This window comes from Phyllobates terribilis, unplaced genomic scaffold (assembly GCF_046119375.1).
Source record: "Phyllobates terribilis strain yellow unplaced genomic scaffold, ASM4611937v1 Scaffold_9__5_contigs__length_417890890, whole genome shotgun sequence".
Taxonomy (NCBI): domain Eukaryota; kingdom Metazoa; phylum Chordata; class Amphibia; order Anura; family Dendrobatidae; genus Phyllobates; species Phyllobates terribilis.
In genome coordinates, this window is record NW_027362769.1 from 399032140 (window position 1) to 399047447 (window position 15308).

Consider the following 15308-nt stretch of genomic DNA (forward strand, 5'->3'; position numbering starts at 1 on the left):
TAATATTTTTCTGCATCTAGCTCTGAAAAAATATTTGGCCTTCTAGCAGTGTGTGGGACTTGTTCTATTAGTCCATCTATACTGACCTCCATCACGTTGCAAATTCAAAATAATTTTTTGGCTGCATCTAGCTCTGAAAAATTATTTGGCCTTCTAGCAGTGTGTGAGACTTGTTCTATTAGTCCATCTATACTGACCTCCATCAGGTTGCAAATTCAAAATAATTTTTTGTCAGCATCTAGCTCTGAAAAAATATTTGGCCTTCTAGCAGTGTGTGGGACTTTCTCTATTAGTCCATCTATACTGACCTCCATCAGGTTGCAAATTAAAAATAATTTTTATCTGCATCTAGCTCTGAAAAAATATTTGGCCTTCTAGCAGTGTGTGGGACTTGTTCTATTAGTCCATCTATACTGACCTCCATCAGGTTGCAAATTGAATATAATATTTTTCTGCATCTAGCTCTGAAAAAATATTTGGGCTTCTAGCTGTGTGTGGGACTTGTTCTATTAGTCCATCTATACTGACCTCCATCAGGTTGCAAATTAAAAATAATTTTTATCTGCATCTAGCTCTGAAAAAATATTTGGCCTTCTAGCAGTGTGTGGGACTTGTTCTATTAGTCCATCTATACTGACCTCCATAAGGTTGCAAACTGAATATAATTTTTATCTGCATCTAGCTCTGAAAAAATATTTGGCCTTCTAGCAGTGTGTGGGACTTTCTCTATTAGCCCATCTCTACTGACCTCCATCAGGTTGCAAATTAAAAATAATTTTTATCTGCATCTAGCTCTGAAAAAATATTTGGCCTTCTAGCAGTGTGTGGGACTCATTGTATTAGGCCATCTATACCAAGCTCCACCAGCTTTTCAATTAATAATAATTTTTCGCTGCATCTAGCCCTGAAAATAATTTTTCTTCCCAATAGTGGTAGCAATAGAAATATGGGGCGCGCTCCTGGCTTACAAAAATATACGCTTCATAACAAAAAACACCAGCCTAGCGCACTGCATTAATCATATGGCATCATCGTCTCTCCCAGTGCTAGGCCTACTACCCAGGCTAGCATTCCTGTGCCTAAAACACAATGTATGGGTCCGCGCTAGCCACTATGCTGAGGGGTCTAAAGCTGCTGCTAACGCTTTATAACAATTCAATTGGCAGATTTTCACAGAGCTCTTCCACAACGCCCACCCATCGGGCAACAGTTGCCCACCCTCCCTATGGGATCTAGTGGCGAATAGTTTATGCCATTAATCAGAGCGTCAGTTGCCCCGTCGACGTGGCAAGCATACAGTAAGGCATGGGAAGAGTGGACACGACTAGTAGCAGGCAGACGGGTTGACCAATGTGAACAAGCCAGATCACAAGTCACCATAGAATTTCTCCACCACCTAATGATGAGGGGCATATCAGAGGCGTCAGCGCAGCGGTGTCTGACCGGAGTAGCATTTCACTTCCAACTACTGAATTGGGGAGATGTGACAAAGATTCATCATCAGACAATCCATAAAAGGGTGGAAAAGGGGTCAGCCAAGTCAGGAGTGTAGATGTCCCGTCCCGTGTCATTAAAACTGATTTCTCACATCATATCCCTAACACCATTAACATGACACTCACAATTTGAAGCAACACTACTGTCTACTGCATTTGTGATCGCCTTCTTCGGGGCGCTATGCATAAGCGAATTAGTCCCTCAATCCAAAATTACCACCAGTGGAGGCTTATTACACCAGGACGTAGTCATAGCCAATAATGCAATACGTCTACGCATACACAAATCGAAAACGGTTCCAGCGGGCGGGGGCACTTGGGTACTTCTACAACCCACAAACGGTACACTGAGTCGGGTAACAATAGTAAAAACATATCTAACCATCAGATCACAAAGTAATTTCTTCCTATCACACATTGATGGGACGCCATTATCAAGATACCAGTTCCAAGCTATATTTAATAAATGCATAACATCGGCAGGGAACCACCCCAAAGATTACGGGACACACTCATTCCGCATAGGCGCGGCCACAGAAGCAGCAAGAGCAGGACTGTCAGAAACGGAAGTTCAGAGGATAGGGAGATGGCGATCCACGTGTTTGGCAAGATACATAAGACCGGACTTGTTATCCTAATGTGGTTTGTTTCTTTTACAGGTGACGCTAAGCCAACAGTGTGGGTGATAGGCTACTCGTATATATATTGGGCAGATTAAAGGGCGAAAGTCCGCCCAGGCGGGAGGAAATTAGAGTTTCATAACACATATTTCAACTGGAGAGGTATTAGAGGCCTGCTATGGCCACAGGTACTAATGGAGGTAATCAAGGTAGGGAGAGAGGCAAGATGTCCGGTCATCTTAGTTATACAGGCCGGGGGAAACAACCTAGGTCATCACAAGAGCGCATAACTAATGGCAATAATGAAACTAGACACTGAGCGCTTCAGAGAATTTTTCACAAAACTAGCGATAGTATGGTCAGAGATTGTGCCGATAGCGGTATGGCAAGGTGCGTGAGACATCACGGCCATCGAACGAACAAGGCGGGTAATAAATATTCGGATGGCAAAATTTAGAAGAGACAGAGGCGGTGTAGTGGTACGACACCGACAACTGGAAGGAGATAAAGCAGGCCTCATACGGCCTGACGGTGTTCACTTAATGGATATTGGACTGGACATATTCCTGTCAGGACTCCAGGACGGAGTGGAACAAGCGTTAAGAGTAATGGATGGGGGTCAGAGTCCTGCATACGAGTACGCAGGATCCTCCGTGGCCTGGAAATAGAAAGGACATGTTGGAGAGTTACACTTGTTGGCCAACTTGCCGTAGTGGAGACCCAGGGCATGCTGCAACAAGCTGAATTATTTTAGAAATAAAATGCCTTTCTAATGGAATGAGTATAAAGAGTTAATAAAGCTGTGACCGATCCTCACCCATCCAGTTGTAAGAGTTACATTATTGTATTGTCAAGGAAAGGGGGGCGGTAGGGGGGCTGAGCTTCTGGGTTTGGTTGGGGGTCCCCACAGTCTGCCTAGGCTAGATGCATTTAAAAATTCTTATTAGATACACAGGCGGTACAGCTTGCTTCGCAGCTGGGCTACTATGCCCAAAGTATTGCCTAGGCTAGATGCAGTTAAAAATTCTACGCTGACTAGCAGACACTGAAGATTTGGAGCAGACCTCTGAGTAAACAGCTCTTCAGACTCAACCATCTGTGTTACCCCAAGCCATAGTGTATGTAGTTTCTTACAGATAAAAGGGAAAGGGGTGAGCAACCCAACCCACCTGGAATTGACGATGCCAACGTCACGTAAGACACAGCAAGGGGACTCCAAAAAGAGTCTCCATTTTTTCCCAAAATTGTGGCACAGACACCACTTAACCCTAGAACGCATACCTGGGGCCTCGCAGTCCCGCCCTGTTAATTGTTTTCTATTTTCTGCAAGATTACTTTAGTTAGAATTTTGAAACTCTAGGTATTCTTCATGTATATAGTTGTTTGTCATTTTAGTTTGCGTTATTCCATGTTATTTGCACACGGGCCTAAAAGGCCCCAGGTATATGAAAGTGTAGATTTTTATGGTCATGCGTTCTAGGGTTAAGTGGCATCAATTGCCCCACAGTTGCTTAAAACGGTTGGTGAGGTGATATTACCAAATCCTCAAGCTTTTAGTCTCCCAAGGATGACACAGGGTTAGAAAAGTCCTTGCGAATCCATGATTTGTTCATTTTTATGAACGTGAGTCTGTCTACATTCTCAGTGGAGAGCCGCGTGCGCTTATCTGTCAGCACACCATCAGCAGCTCTGAACACACGTTCAGAGAGAACACTGGCTGCAGGGCATGACAAGATCTCCAAGGCGTGAGTGGCGAGCTCCGGCCATTTTTCCAGATTGGAATACCAAAATGAGCAAGGGTCCAGTGACACAGTCATGGCTTCGATGTTCACTTGGAGATACTCCTGCACCATCCTCTCTAGGCATTGACTATGTGTCAGACTTCTTGTCTCCTGTGGCCTTGCAAAGGATGGTCTAAAAAAGTGGTGAAACGATTCCACAAAATTGCTGTTACCAGCAGATACTGTGTTACTGTTACGGTTTGAGTGATGAAGACTCGACAGTCCCACGGTTGGCAAGTTAGAACTGTGAGATTCACTTTGTGCACCACTGGTGTTTTGTGGAAAAGCACATGTAAGATTCTGCAACAGCGTCTGCAGATACTCCTGCATGCGTCAATCCCTTTTTATGGCAGGAATTATTTCGGCAAATTTACTTTTGTACCGGGGATCTAAGAGTGTGGCAACCCAGTAGTCGGGATTACTTCGAATTCTGCAATCTGAGGGTCATGTTGCAGGTAGTGCAGCAAGAAGGCACTCATGTGTCTTGCGCATCCAGGAGGACCAAGTCCTTGTTGTGTTGGCAGCGAGGTAAGAATCATGCTTCCTTCCTCTGCCCTCTTCTCCCAACCTCGCACAACAGAAATGTGATCAAGGTCTCCCTCATCTGATGAGTCTTCCATGCCCATCGCCAGTTCATCCTCCACTTCTTCCTCGGCTCCTGCACCTTCTTCAACAGTTTGGCTGCTACCATGCGCCCTGGTTAATCCCTCTCCCCCACCCTCCCATGCCTGCCGCCTTGGTGCTGCCAACCGTCTGGACCTTGGAGATGTTATCCCTTCCGCATACGACTCCTCCTCTACTTCCTCCACCTCCTCTTGTCCCACCACCTGACTCTGAATTCTGTTTAATGTGTGCTCCAGCATGTAAATCACCGGAATAGTCATGCTGATAATGGCATCGTCGTCAGCACTAAACATCTTCGTCGCCATTTCAAAACTGTGCAGAAGGTTGTGTGGCGCCCCTGAGGGTTCAGTCGCCACAGAGTTACTGCATCTCACCCAGAGGTGTGGTATCTCACCCTCAGGTAAGGAAGGCGTATGGCTCGGGACCCTAACACCTGCATCCAACACATACCCGCAGTGGGGGTAGGGCGAGATTGCTCCTAAGGGAGAGCACAGTCCCAGGTCCCTAGCTGGTGGGAGGGTCCTATGTAGTGGGTGCTTAGGGGAGCAGCTTAGGGGAGCACATGACACGGAGAGTATAAATAGGAAGCCATCTTAGAAAGAGCAAGCCAGTCAGAGGAGGAAAAGTGACAGGAGCAGAGGCTCGGCATGAGCTCTGCTCCGGAGGCGGGCCTAGCCTAGGAGGCCCAGGACTGAAGGAGAGAAGAGAGGAGTGGGAGCAGGAAGGCTCCAGGAACCGAAGGGACCCTAGGGCTACGGGCCGTGCAGAAGGCCACCTGTACTCCCGCTGCTACCAGGAGGTAGAGGGGTCAGGCCAGATAAGGGGAACCGGTCCCTCAACTAGAGGAGAAACAGCAAGGCTCAACTAGAAACCGGAGGCTGCAGCATTTCATGTACTGCAGGCAAAAGTCCACACCAGTCTCACCAAGAAGGTAGCCACATAGGACCCAGGGGACGGAACACAAGTCGCCCGCCAAGGCCCGAGGATACCGGATAGAAGTGTCACTAGGTGTGAGGTGCAGGGAGAAGGCCAGAGAAAGGACACACAGAAGGGGGTCCTGCTAAGTACTCCGGAGCTATCTGGGGGTGGACTGAGCCCCTCACTGAGTACGCACAGCACGACGGGTGAGATTGCTCTGGTACCTGTAATCTGGACTGCAACAACTGTGAGTAAAGATCTTGGGACTGCATCACACGGACTCTGTGTTCATTACTGACTCCCTGCACTACAACCACCATCATCCACCCACACTGCCCTGAAGCTACACTCTTCCTGTGGTGAGTAATAATATCATTGCTGCAAAACCACCAGCTTCAGAGGACTGTTCCGCAGCGGCGGCCCCTTTGGCCGCACTCCACAGGTGGCGTAGTCGGACATTATAAAAACCATATATACAAATTACCGTTGGATTGACCGCCCTGGGTCACGGACCGGGTCACCGCCACAGTGACTACAACCCCCAACGTCTACCGGCCCGGCTCCGGGTACCCTACGGCCCAGGGGGCGCGTCAACTTCATAGGTCCCTGATCTGAGACCACTCCTGCTGTGTGATTTGCCCCACCTCTGGATCTCGTTGGCCCAGGCTATACGTCAGAACGTATTGCACCAGGGCTTGTCGGTGCTGCCACAGTCGCTGCAACATGTGCAGAGTTGAATTCCACCGTGTCGGCACATCGCATTTCAGCCGGTGAACTGGCAGGCCCAACGACTTCTGTAGAGATGTAAGTCGTTGAGCTGCGGGATGCGAACGGCGGAAGTGAGCACACAGCGACCGTGCCCTCTGCAGAAGGCCATCTAGTCCGGGATAGTGGGCTAACAATTTATGGACAACCAGGTTCAACACGTGAGCCATACAAGGCACGTGTGTGACATTGCCCCGGCGAAGGGCCGCACCCAGGTTTGCAGCATTGTCGCACACGGCCTTCCCTGGTTGCAGGTCCAGTGGAGACAACCATTCATGAAACTGGGTCTCCAGAGCTGACCACAAGTCCTCAGCTGTGTGACTCACATTTCCCAGACATTTCAAACTAAACACTGATGCCGTTGAGCCCTGCTGCCAGCATAGTAAGGAGGTGTGCAGGATTCCTTCTGCACAGTTAGAAAGCAGGTGGCATTACCAGACAGGCTTTGGGTGCAGGTGGAGGACCGAGAGGAGGTTGAGGAGGCAGAAGCAGTGGAGGAACTTCGAGATAAAGAGGATTGACTCAAAACTCGTGGGGACGGTAAGACTTGGACAGCAGCCCCTTGTCCTCCTGTCTCCATAGTTACCCAGTGCCCAGTCAGCGACATGTAACGCCCCTGTCCATGCCTACTCGTCCAAGTGTCTGTGGTGAAATGCACCCTGTCACACACAGAGTTTCTCAAAGAAGCGGTGATGTTGTGTGCGACATGCTGGTGGAGCGCAGGCACACCTTTCTTTGAGAAGTAGTGCCGACTGGGCATCTGGTACTGGGGCACTGCGACGGACATAAGGTCTCGAAAATCCACTGTGTCCTCCAGGCGGAAAGGCAGCATTTCTGTAGCCAACAGCTTGCAGATGGTGAAATTCAACCTCTTAGCTTTCTCATGGCTAGGAAGAAATGGTCTTTTACTTGTCCACATCTGAGGGACCGAGGGCTGGCTGTTGTGCTTTGACGGGGTTGAGTAGGGTGTCCCCGGCAAACTGCCAGTCTGTGAGGAAGATGCAGGCGGACATGTTAGGTTGCCTTGATCCAAAGGTGGTGCTCTCGATGTCAGAGAGCGCTCAACACCAGCAGGTGTTTCCACTTCCCAATGAACTGACGACCTGCCAATCACACTGGCTGTTGCAGGTAAAGAGGTGGCAGGTCTGCGTCCAAAAACATGTGTGACTGCTGTCCCCCCAGTCACAGAGGATGAAGAGGCCGCGGATGCACAAGATGGGGCAGACGGTGGTGGGCCCAGCCTGCTAGGCCGCATTGTAGCACAGTGAGCTTCCCACTGCAACTTATGCTTCATATCCATGTGACGGTACATGCATGAAGTACTCAAACTATGGATTTTTTGGCCTCTACTTAGGTTTTGGTGACAAATATTACAGATAACACGAGTTGGGTCATCCTTATCGATCTGAATAAATGCCCAGGCTATGCAAGGCTTAGAGCCCATGCGACCTGAAGAGCCACTATGACTTGTGGTCAGAGGCAGAGTTGTGGTTGAGGATGCAGTTGTTGACGTGCTTCTGTAGCACCCTGAGGATTCGGCTGCTACAGGGGTATTGCACCTCAACCCAGAGGTGTGATATTCCACTCCCGGGTAAGGATGGAGTGTGGAACTGAGCTCAGTTAGCTGCATGCACTACACACATCCCATTTCTGAGGAACAGACCGATGGTACTCCCACTAGAGAAATGTGCAGGTACGACAGTGTCTGTTCCTGGCTGGAGTGGGAGGGGGGTGGAACATCCCAGTAGTGTAGGGGCAGATAGGGGGAGCAGTCTGGGTAGTGCTAGGAGCTCATTGGGTGCTGGTCACCTGAGCTCACACATAGAGGGAGTATATAAGGTGGGCACCATCTTAGGACAGGGTCTTTGCAGAGGAGTCTTTTGTAGAAGGCTGGTCAGTCTGTCAGTCTTTTGCAGAGCAGTGGAGGAAAGCAGAGGAGCAGAGCAGCCCCAAGGCCAAGAGTGAGAGAGGAGTTTGAAAGATCCAGAGGGGGAGAAAGAAGGAACTCCAAGAGCCCAAATTAGACCAGAGGGTGAAGAGTTTGCAACAGGGTACCGGATCCCAAGCTGGCAGAGGCTACAGCACACCTTAGCCAGGAACCGGAGGTCGTGGGCAGGATTGATCTGCCACGATCACCCACTAAATCCACCCGGAAGGCAGACCACGAATAGGGTCAGGGAACCCAGAGACAAGGGTTTACCACCAAGAGGCCCGAGGGAGCCGGACATAGGTGGATCCCTGGTGGGGAAGGCCAGAGACGAGGACAGGACAGAAAGGGAGCTCAGAACCACGCTCCAGAACTACTTGGGGGTTGGCCGAGTCCAGGACCTGGTGGACGCAGCACGGCTCGGGTGGTCACTTAAGGCCGGAGTGACCGGTACAAGAACAGCAGTAAGTAAACAAACCCTGAACTGCACAGCCCGACTCTGACTCTCATTACCATCCTCACTGCACCTCCACAACCACCATCCTCTGCACCTGACCTCCTGAGGCTATACCCCTCCCGTTGGGGGTTATACTACCTGGGCTGCACAAACACCATCAGCCTCAGCGGACCCTGCTGCAGCGGCGGCCGTAGTGACCGCAATTCGACGGGTGGCGTAGTAGACATAAAGAACTTTAGTAACATCAGTAAGGACTGCCACACACTGAGCTTGACACCCTGGGCACGGACCGGGTCACAGCCACTCGGAGACTACAACCCCCATCTGATCCGGCTCCGGGTATCCCTAACAACACTGGCCCAGGGGGCGCGTCACTTCCAGTACTCCGTCTCTGTCCAGGAAGGCGCAACCTAACCTTGTCGTCAATAGCATCTGTGACGCCCCGCTGCGCTTGGTATCACAGATCCTAGAAGAGTGTATTGATGGAATCCTCCACAAGAGGCCCCCATAAACATTCACACATCTCCACCTTCCACCTCAGACCAGCAGAGAGAGCCCGTTAGGGATATAAATAGGGAAGGTGGAGCTAGGCAGTTCAGTTCCTCTGAAGAGTTCCTGCAGTAGAGAAGCCTAAGAGAGGTCAGTCTACAGTGGAGCTCAGTCTAGTCTAGAGAACTCAGTTAATAGTTCAGCAGTGGAGCACGAGGCTCCTGCTAGCTAGATTCAGGGAGCCCAGATAGAGCTTAAGGTGTGCCGGCGCCATAAGATCGGTGAAGCGCGGCAAGCTGCCGTTAGTGTGTATAGCCTAGTGAGGGCCCGAGTAGGCCGAAGGCGAGTGGCGAGTTAGTACATAAGGGGCAGAGGAGCTTAACCAGCTCACCCCGAAGCATTTACCGGACACCAGATCCGAGCTTACCGGGATCTCTATGACCCAGTAAGGCATAACCGGAATCCCTGGAGAACTACAAGTCCCAGGATCGCTAAGGTGCTGATACGTAACAGAGCCAGGAGACGCTTAGGCCCCGCATACTGGGAGCGTGAACTCCAAGAGAAGGCCCTACCACAAGGTCAGCCAGCGCAGGACAGAGACAAAGTTAGGCCTAGCTCCAGGCAGGTCAGAAACTTACTACGCAGAGGCAAGAAACAGGAGGCCCTACACCCGCTCATTGGGGAGGATCCTGATATGCACCCTTCACCCTACAGTGCTCCGGGATGTGCCTGAATTTCCTCCAGTAAAAGGTACTGAAGTGACTACCGTGTCCGTTCCCGTTCTTGCTCTGACCCAGCTGGGTCTCGCCTGTCCTGCATTCCCCCAGCATACGCTGCCCTGAGACCTAGCTCCACCTGTGGGGAGCTATACCATCGAGCTGCCTTATCACGGGCCTCAGTGGACTGCTGCAGTGCTGGTGCTTCTCACCAGATACCACAGGTGGCGTCACGAACTCTTATAAAATTAACAATTATCCACCCTTTTAAAGAGTGACCCCAGGGTACGGGCCAGGGAGCCGACCACCGCGACATCCCCAAGGCCAGGCAAAGGCCCGGGTGACCTCATCGACTGGCTGACTGTGGGTTGACAGTAAGTGGGATCTCCAACCTTGTCATCGTCACCCTGTGTGTTATCACACCCGTCGTCTTCAAAGCCAAACTCTTCCTGCCCTGACCGAAAAGTCAAGTTGTCGCTCCAATCAGGTATTTGAGTCTCATCATCGTCTTCCTCATTGTCTCCACCAACAGGAGTTACAGTTTGGGAATGAGGGTCTACATTATGGTCAGAACCTTCTGCCTCTGGTCCTGGATCCGACTTATAAAGATTCTGGGCATCAGTGCAGATCATTTCCTCATCTGGATTAACAGAAGCTCTGGAGCAGACCTCCGTTTCCCAGGCTATAGTATGAGTAAACAGCTGTGCAGACTCAACCATCTGTGCTACCCCATACTCAGACGGGCAGCTGGAGACTTGGGAGCTGTGAGGAAGCAAGTGCGATTGGGGTGACACCTCTGAGGACTGGAGTATTTGTGATGTTGAAATTGAGGTGGAGGAGAGCCCACTTGAAGGAGCACTTGATATCCGCTGAAGCACCTGCTGTTTTTGTGCCTCATCTGGAATTTGTAGCGATGGGCGTGTCCGTAACAAAGGCATCGTATCACATTGTCCACGAAAAGAAGTCGACATGTTAGTTTGGCTGGAAGATGGTCTTTCTTCTGCAGATGTTACTCCCCCCCCCCCCACCGCGGGGGGGCTCGACCCACCAGCGGACAGGCACCAGTATTGGGAGAGGTGGGCTGGCCGTCAGGGTTCACCGCGGCTCTGGCACAAACCCGGCGACACGGAGGTGGTACGGGCAGGAACGGACTGGCCTTGTCGGCTTCTCACTTTTTGGATTTTAGAAGGGCATGACATGCCTATATCTGTGTCTCCCCCTCCTTTTACTCCTCCACCTCTTTTCTTTTCGCATGACTATATGTACTTGTCACTTTTCCATGTGTTAGTTGTGTCTTCTGAGCAGTTTGTCAGCTTTTGGACACCTTTGAAGGTGTTTTCTATGTGTTTCTATGTGTTTTTGTTTGCCTGCCATTGGTTTTAACGGTGTTCAAAGGTGTTCGACGAACAGTTCGGCGAACACACGGGTGTTCGACGAACCGAACCGAACTCGAACACTACGGGGGTGGCTCAACACTAATTATTATTACAGTTGTAAAAGTCGCTTATCAAAATCACTTGTCAAAGTCACTTGTCAGGATCACTTGTCAAAATCACTTGCTAGACAGGGTATTTAGCCTGAAAATGACTTCATTCTGATGTTTGATTTTGATATCTGATCATGTACTAAAATGGACACTGTACAGGGGTCTATCAATTAACATGCCGTCATTTGTAATATCTTCAGGTTGTTGGACAGCTCGTAGTTCTGTAACATCAGGTATGGATTGAGGGGGATCGTTCTAACAGATTTTTTCACACATTCTCAGGAACAAGAGAAACATGCTCCTCAAGATAAAAAATTAATGAAACTTGATCTTGCCTGATCTGTTAAGACTTTAGAAAGCAACAGCAGAGGAAGTAACCAATAAGCTTTTGGATGGAGAAGGCGTTCAGAGTATCTGTTGTGGCAGTCAATCAAGGAAAATCTCTGGCATCTTCTCTCATCGCCATCAGGTTTACTTTGGACAGACCCCATCTGTCCACTCATTAAGATAACACAACCTGATATATCTTCCATTCACCCAGAATTGCCGTGTGGGAGTGACAATCAGGAAAAGGTTGGGGAGCTGCTGACACCACTGAAGACACCTGAACCTCCAACCAAATGTGGCCTTGTGAGCCAGCTGCAATGCTGAGATTCTCTAGGAGGAAGACTTCAGATTTTATCACAGCTCAAATACAGAATGCCTACTTGGGTTTTGAGCTAGATGCCCACAGAAACTTCTAGCTCCTGTTCTCTGTGTGTACTAGCTTCTTCTTCGCCACCTTACCTTTTATAGACCTCACCTTAATTCACTTTTTCCTGACCAATTTACCCTACCCTCTAAAAAAAAAACAGAGTCATAAAGTGGTACAACCATAGCATTGCCCAGGTTTTGACTTTCCTTATGAAGCTATACTGGAATTGGGAAACAAGAAAGGAAAATACAAAGAACTGAAGTAAGAAGATGAAGAAATCATAAATAAATAGGCTGAATAAAATGGAGAGGAGAAGAAGAAAAGTTAAGGATAAAAAGAAGAGATTAAGGCTGTTTTCAGCTTTGGACAATTTATTTTTGTTAGAATTCTCCAATAATAACGTGATGATCGTATGATGGCCTTGACATCAACCATAATCAGTGAGAGAACCTGGAAGCCAGTGTTAAATTGTTAGATGTACTAGCAGCAAAACTGGGGGAAGGATGACCCATTACACAGTTCTCACTGGAACCAATCAACTGTTCTGGTACTCCATGGATGAGGCAGGTTCTCCAGTGATAGTCATAGAGTATGACAATTACACAGAACAACAGATGAGGAGCCTAGTGAAGAGGAAGGAGAAGACACAAAGAAAGGGAAATCGAAGTATGTGTAGAAGAAGATTAAGAAGAAGCAAAGAATAGGAAGAAGAAAAAAAAGTATGATAGAAAAGAAGGATATGGACACAGTATCAGCCGAGGGGGCACACAGTGTAATTGCGTGCATGTTCTCATCCCCCTGCAGACAGGAAAGAGGTATAAGAGCACACCCACACTGACGCTGTACGTGCTCTCAGCTCCTGCCGTGTTAGCGTGAATGTGCAGGAAAGAGGATTCAATGGTGCTGAAGCAAAGTGTGGAGGATGCTTAGGGTGCACGGAATCCTTGGTCACGCCAAAGGTGTACTGCGGACTCCTCATTTACATATGTACTAAAATGTGTTTTTTTAATATAACCTACACTTCAGTATGATTTTTATAGGGGCTAAGTCCACTACCTGAATGTATAAGTGGTGTGATTTGAGTTTTTGGGATGCCAGACTCCATTTAATAAAACAACTAAGAAAAAAATCTGTAAATATTACAAGTTATTGGACATTGTTATCTTCAGGGACATTTGTACCTGACTAAAATGCAATTGTAAAAATACCTATCTATACGACCTGCTAGACTGTAAATCTGAACATATTCAATTGCTTACAGCTTTCTTTTTAATTTTCTGATCTATTTCCTTGTGACAGTTCCCATAGACTCAGGGATTCAATACAAATAAACCTTGATTGATCATTGACTTTCAAAAACAAAATATTATAAACAGCATAGGAGCCTAGAAAAAAATAAAAAAGTATGTTCGAAAAAAATGGAGAGCAGACATACCACCACAACAGTTCACAATTAATTCATCACACTCTCTAGTATTGAAGATGCAGAATTGTAGATGCATCTATACTAGAGAGTGCGATGAATTCATCTCGAGCTGCTAGTAGGGCAATATATGCCCATTGCATCAGCACCTCGTCCCCGACAGAGTGCATGCCAATCATCTCTTTCCTCATCCTCAGTCGAACGGACAGACCAAGCGCATCAATCAGAATTTGGAGACATACCTCAGGTGTTTTGTCTCCGAAAATCAGGAGGATTGGGCATCCTACTTACCGCTGGCAGAATTTGCCATTAATAATCATAGTCAGGAATCCACTGGCAGGTCCCCGTTCTTTGGTGCATCCGGTTACCACCCACAGTTTGGTACTTTTAGTGGGGGAGGAGGTTCAGGGGTCCCTGAGGAGTTTTGCTTCGTCACTCTTCTCGGTGTGGCAGGTGGTTCTGAGTAATTTGAAGATCATGGGAGACAGGTATAAACGTATGGCTGACAGAAAACACTTGCCAGGTCTGGACCTGAATGTGAATGACTTTGTGTGGTTGTCTAACAGGAATATCAAGTTGAAAGTTCCTTCTTGGAAGCTGGGACCTAGGTTTATTGGTCCCTATAAAATAACCGCCGTAATTAACCCAGCAGCATTTCGTCTTGAGCTACCTCAGGCCCTTAAGGTCCACAATGTCTTTCACAGGGCTCTACCCAAGAAATATGTGGAATATCTTGAGCCCTCCCCCAATAATGGTTGATGGTAATCTAGTGTTTCAGATTTCGAGTATTGTAGATTCTCGTCACCAACGTCATGCCCTATAATCTTGGTGCACTGGAAGGGTTATGGTCCATAGGAGAGGATGTGGGTTTCAGCATCAGAGGTGAACGCTCCCAAGCTGGTCTGTTCATTCCACACATCTTATTCTGAGAAACCTGGTCCTGAGTGTCCGGAGGCCACTCGTAGAGGGGGGGGGGGGGTACTGTCACGGGTGTGTCAGATGTGACAAACAGTCACTCTGCAGTTGGTTGCAGAAGATCTCTTTGTTTTGCATTACAGACACCTTCTTAAATCTGTCTCACTCTAGGACCCAGCAGCTACCTTCCTCCTGGTCTGATTGACATCCTGGCCTGGATGTTCAAATACTTTCAGTTTTCTACGTCGATGATATTCATGTGTTCCCTTGAGAAGGCTTGGAGCTATTGCAGTTGTTCACTTCCTCTCTGGTGCTTGGAGGATGTTTGGTGTAATCTCTTTGAAGTCGGCTCAAGCTAAGTTGCTTCCCCCTGTGTTTGTCTCCCTTGTTGTCTTTAGTTATTAGTGGGGACTGACCAGTGCTCACCCCCCCTTCCCTATCTAGGGTCAAGCTCTAGGGAGATACAGGGCTTAGGTTTTCTGTTCAGCGATTGGTGAGGAACCAATATGGGAATGGTAGGGGAGACAGGGTGATATTAGATCAGCCTAGGAGATCTCTACTCCCCCTTTACCTAGTGTCTGGGCACCCTTCCCCTGTTCCCTTCGTGTTGCACTTTGTTTTTCCTACACTGTGCACCTTTTCCTCCTCCTCAGTATCACCCAATTCGCTTTGAGATGAGGCTGGGCTGTGTAGCTTCAGCCTGCATAGTTCCTTGCTCTATTTCATCGTGCTCCACCTGCAACGCCTCATTTTTAATTGTCAGCAGCAGATGTTTCAGTAGACAGAGAAGCGGGATGGTGACGCTAATTATGGCGTTAACGCTGCTCACTATCTTGGTCGAGTCCTCAAAGTTTTGGAGAATGGCACAGATGTCAGACATCTATGCCCACGCATCAGCTCTTATGTGCGGAGGCTGACCAGAATATTGACGGGCATGTTGAAGCTGATACTCGACAACTGCCCTCTGCTGCTCACAAATCCTTCCCAACATATGCAA

At 48.4% G+C, this 15308-nt stretch overlaps 1 protein-coding gene across 1 annotated transcript in view; it reads right to left on the reverse strand.

Annotated features, from left to right (window-relative positions):
- Nucleotides 1-13946, reverse strand: part of LOC141162608 (perforin-1-like) — a 59984-nt gene extending 46038 nt beyond the window's left edge. Inside the window, exon 1 of the mRNA XM_073648879.1 lies at nt 13688-13946. Within this exon, the coding sequence (XP_073504980.1) occupies nt 13688-13716 (29 nt within the window). The 5' untranslated portion in view covers nt 13717-13946. The remainder of the gene's footprint in view (nt 1-13687) is intronic.
- Between the last annotated feature and the right edge of the window lie 1362 nt (nt 13947-15308).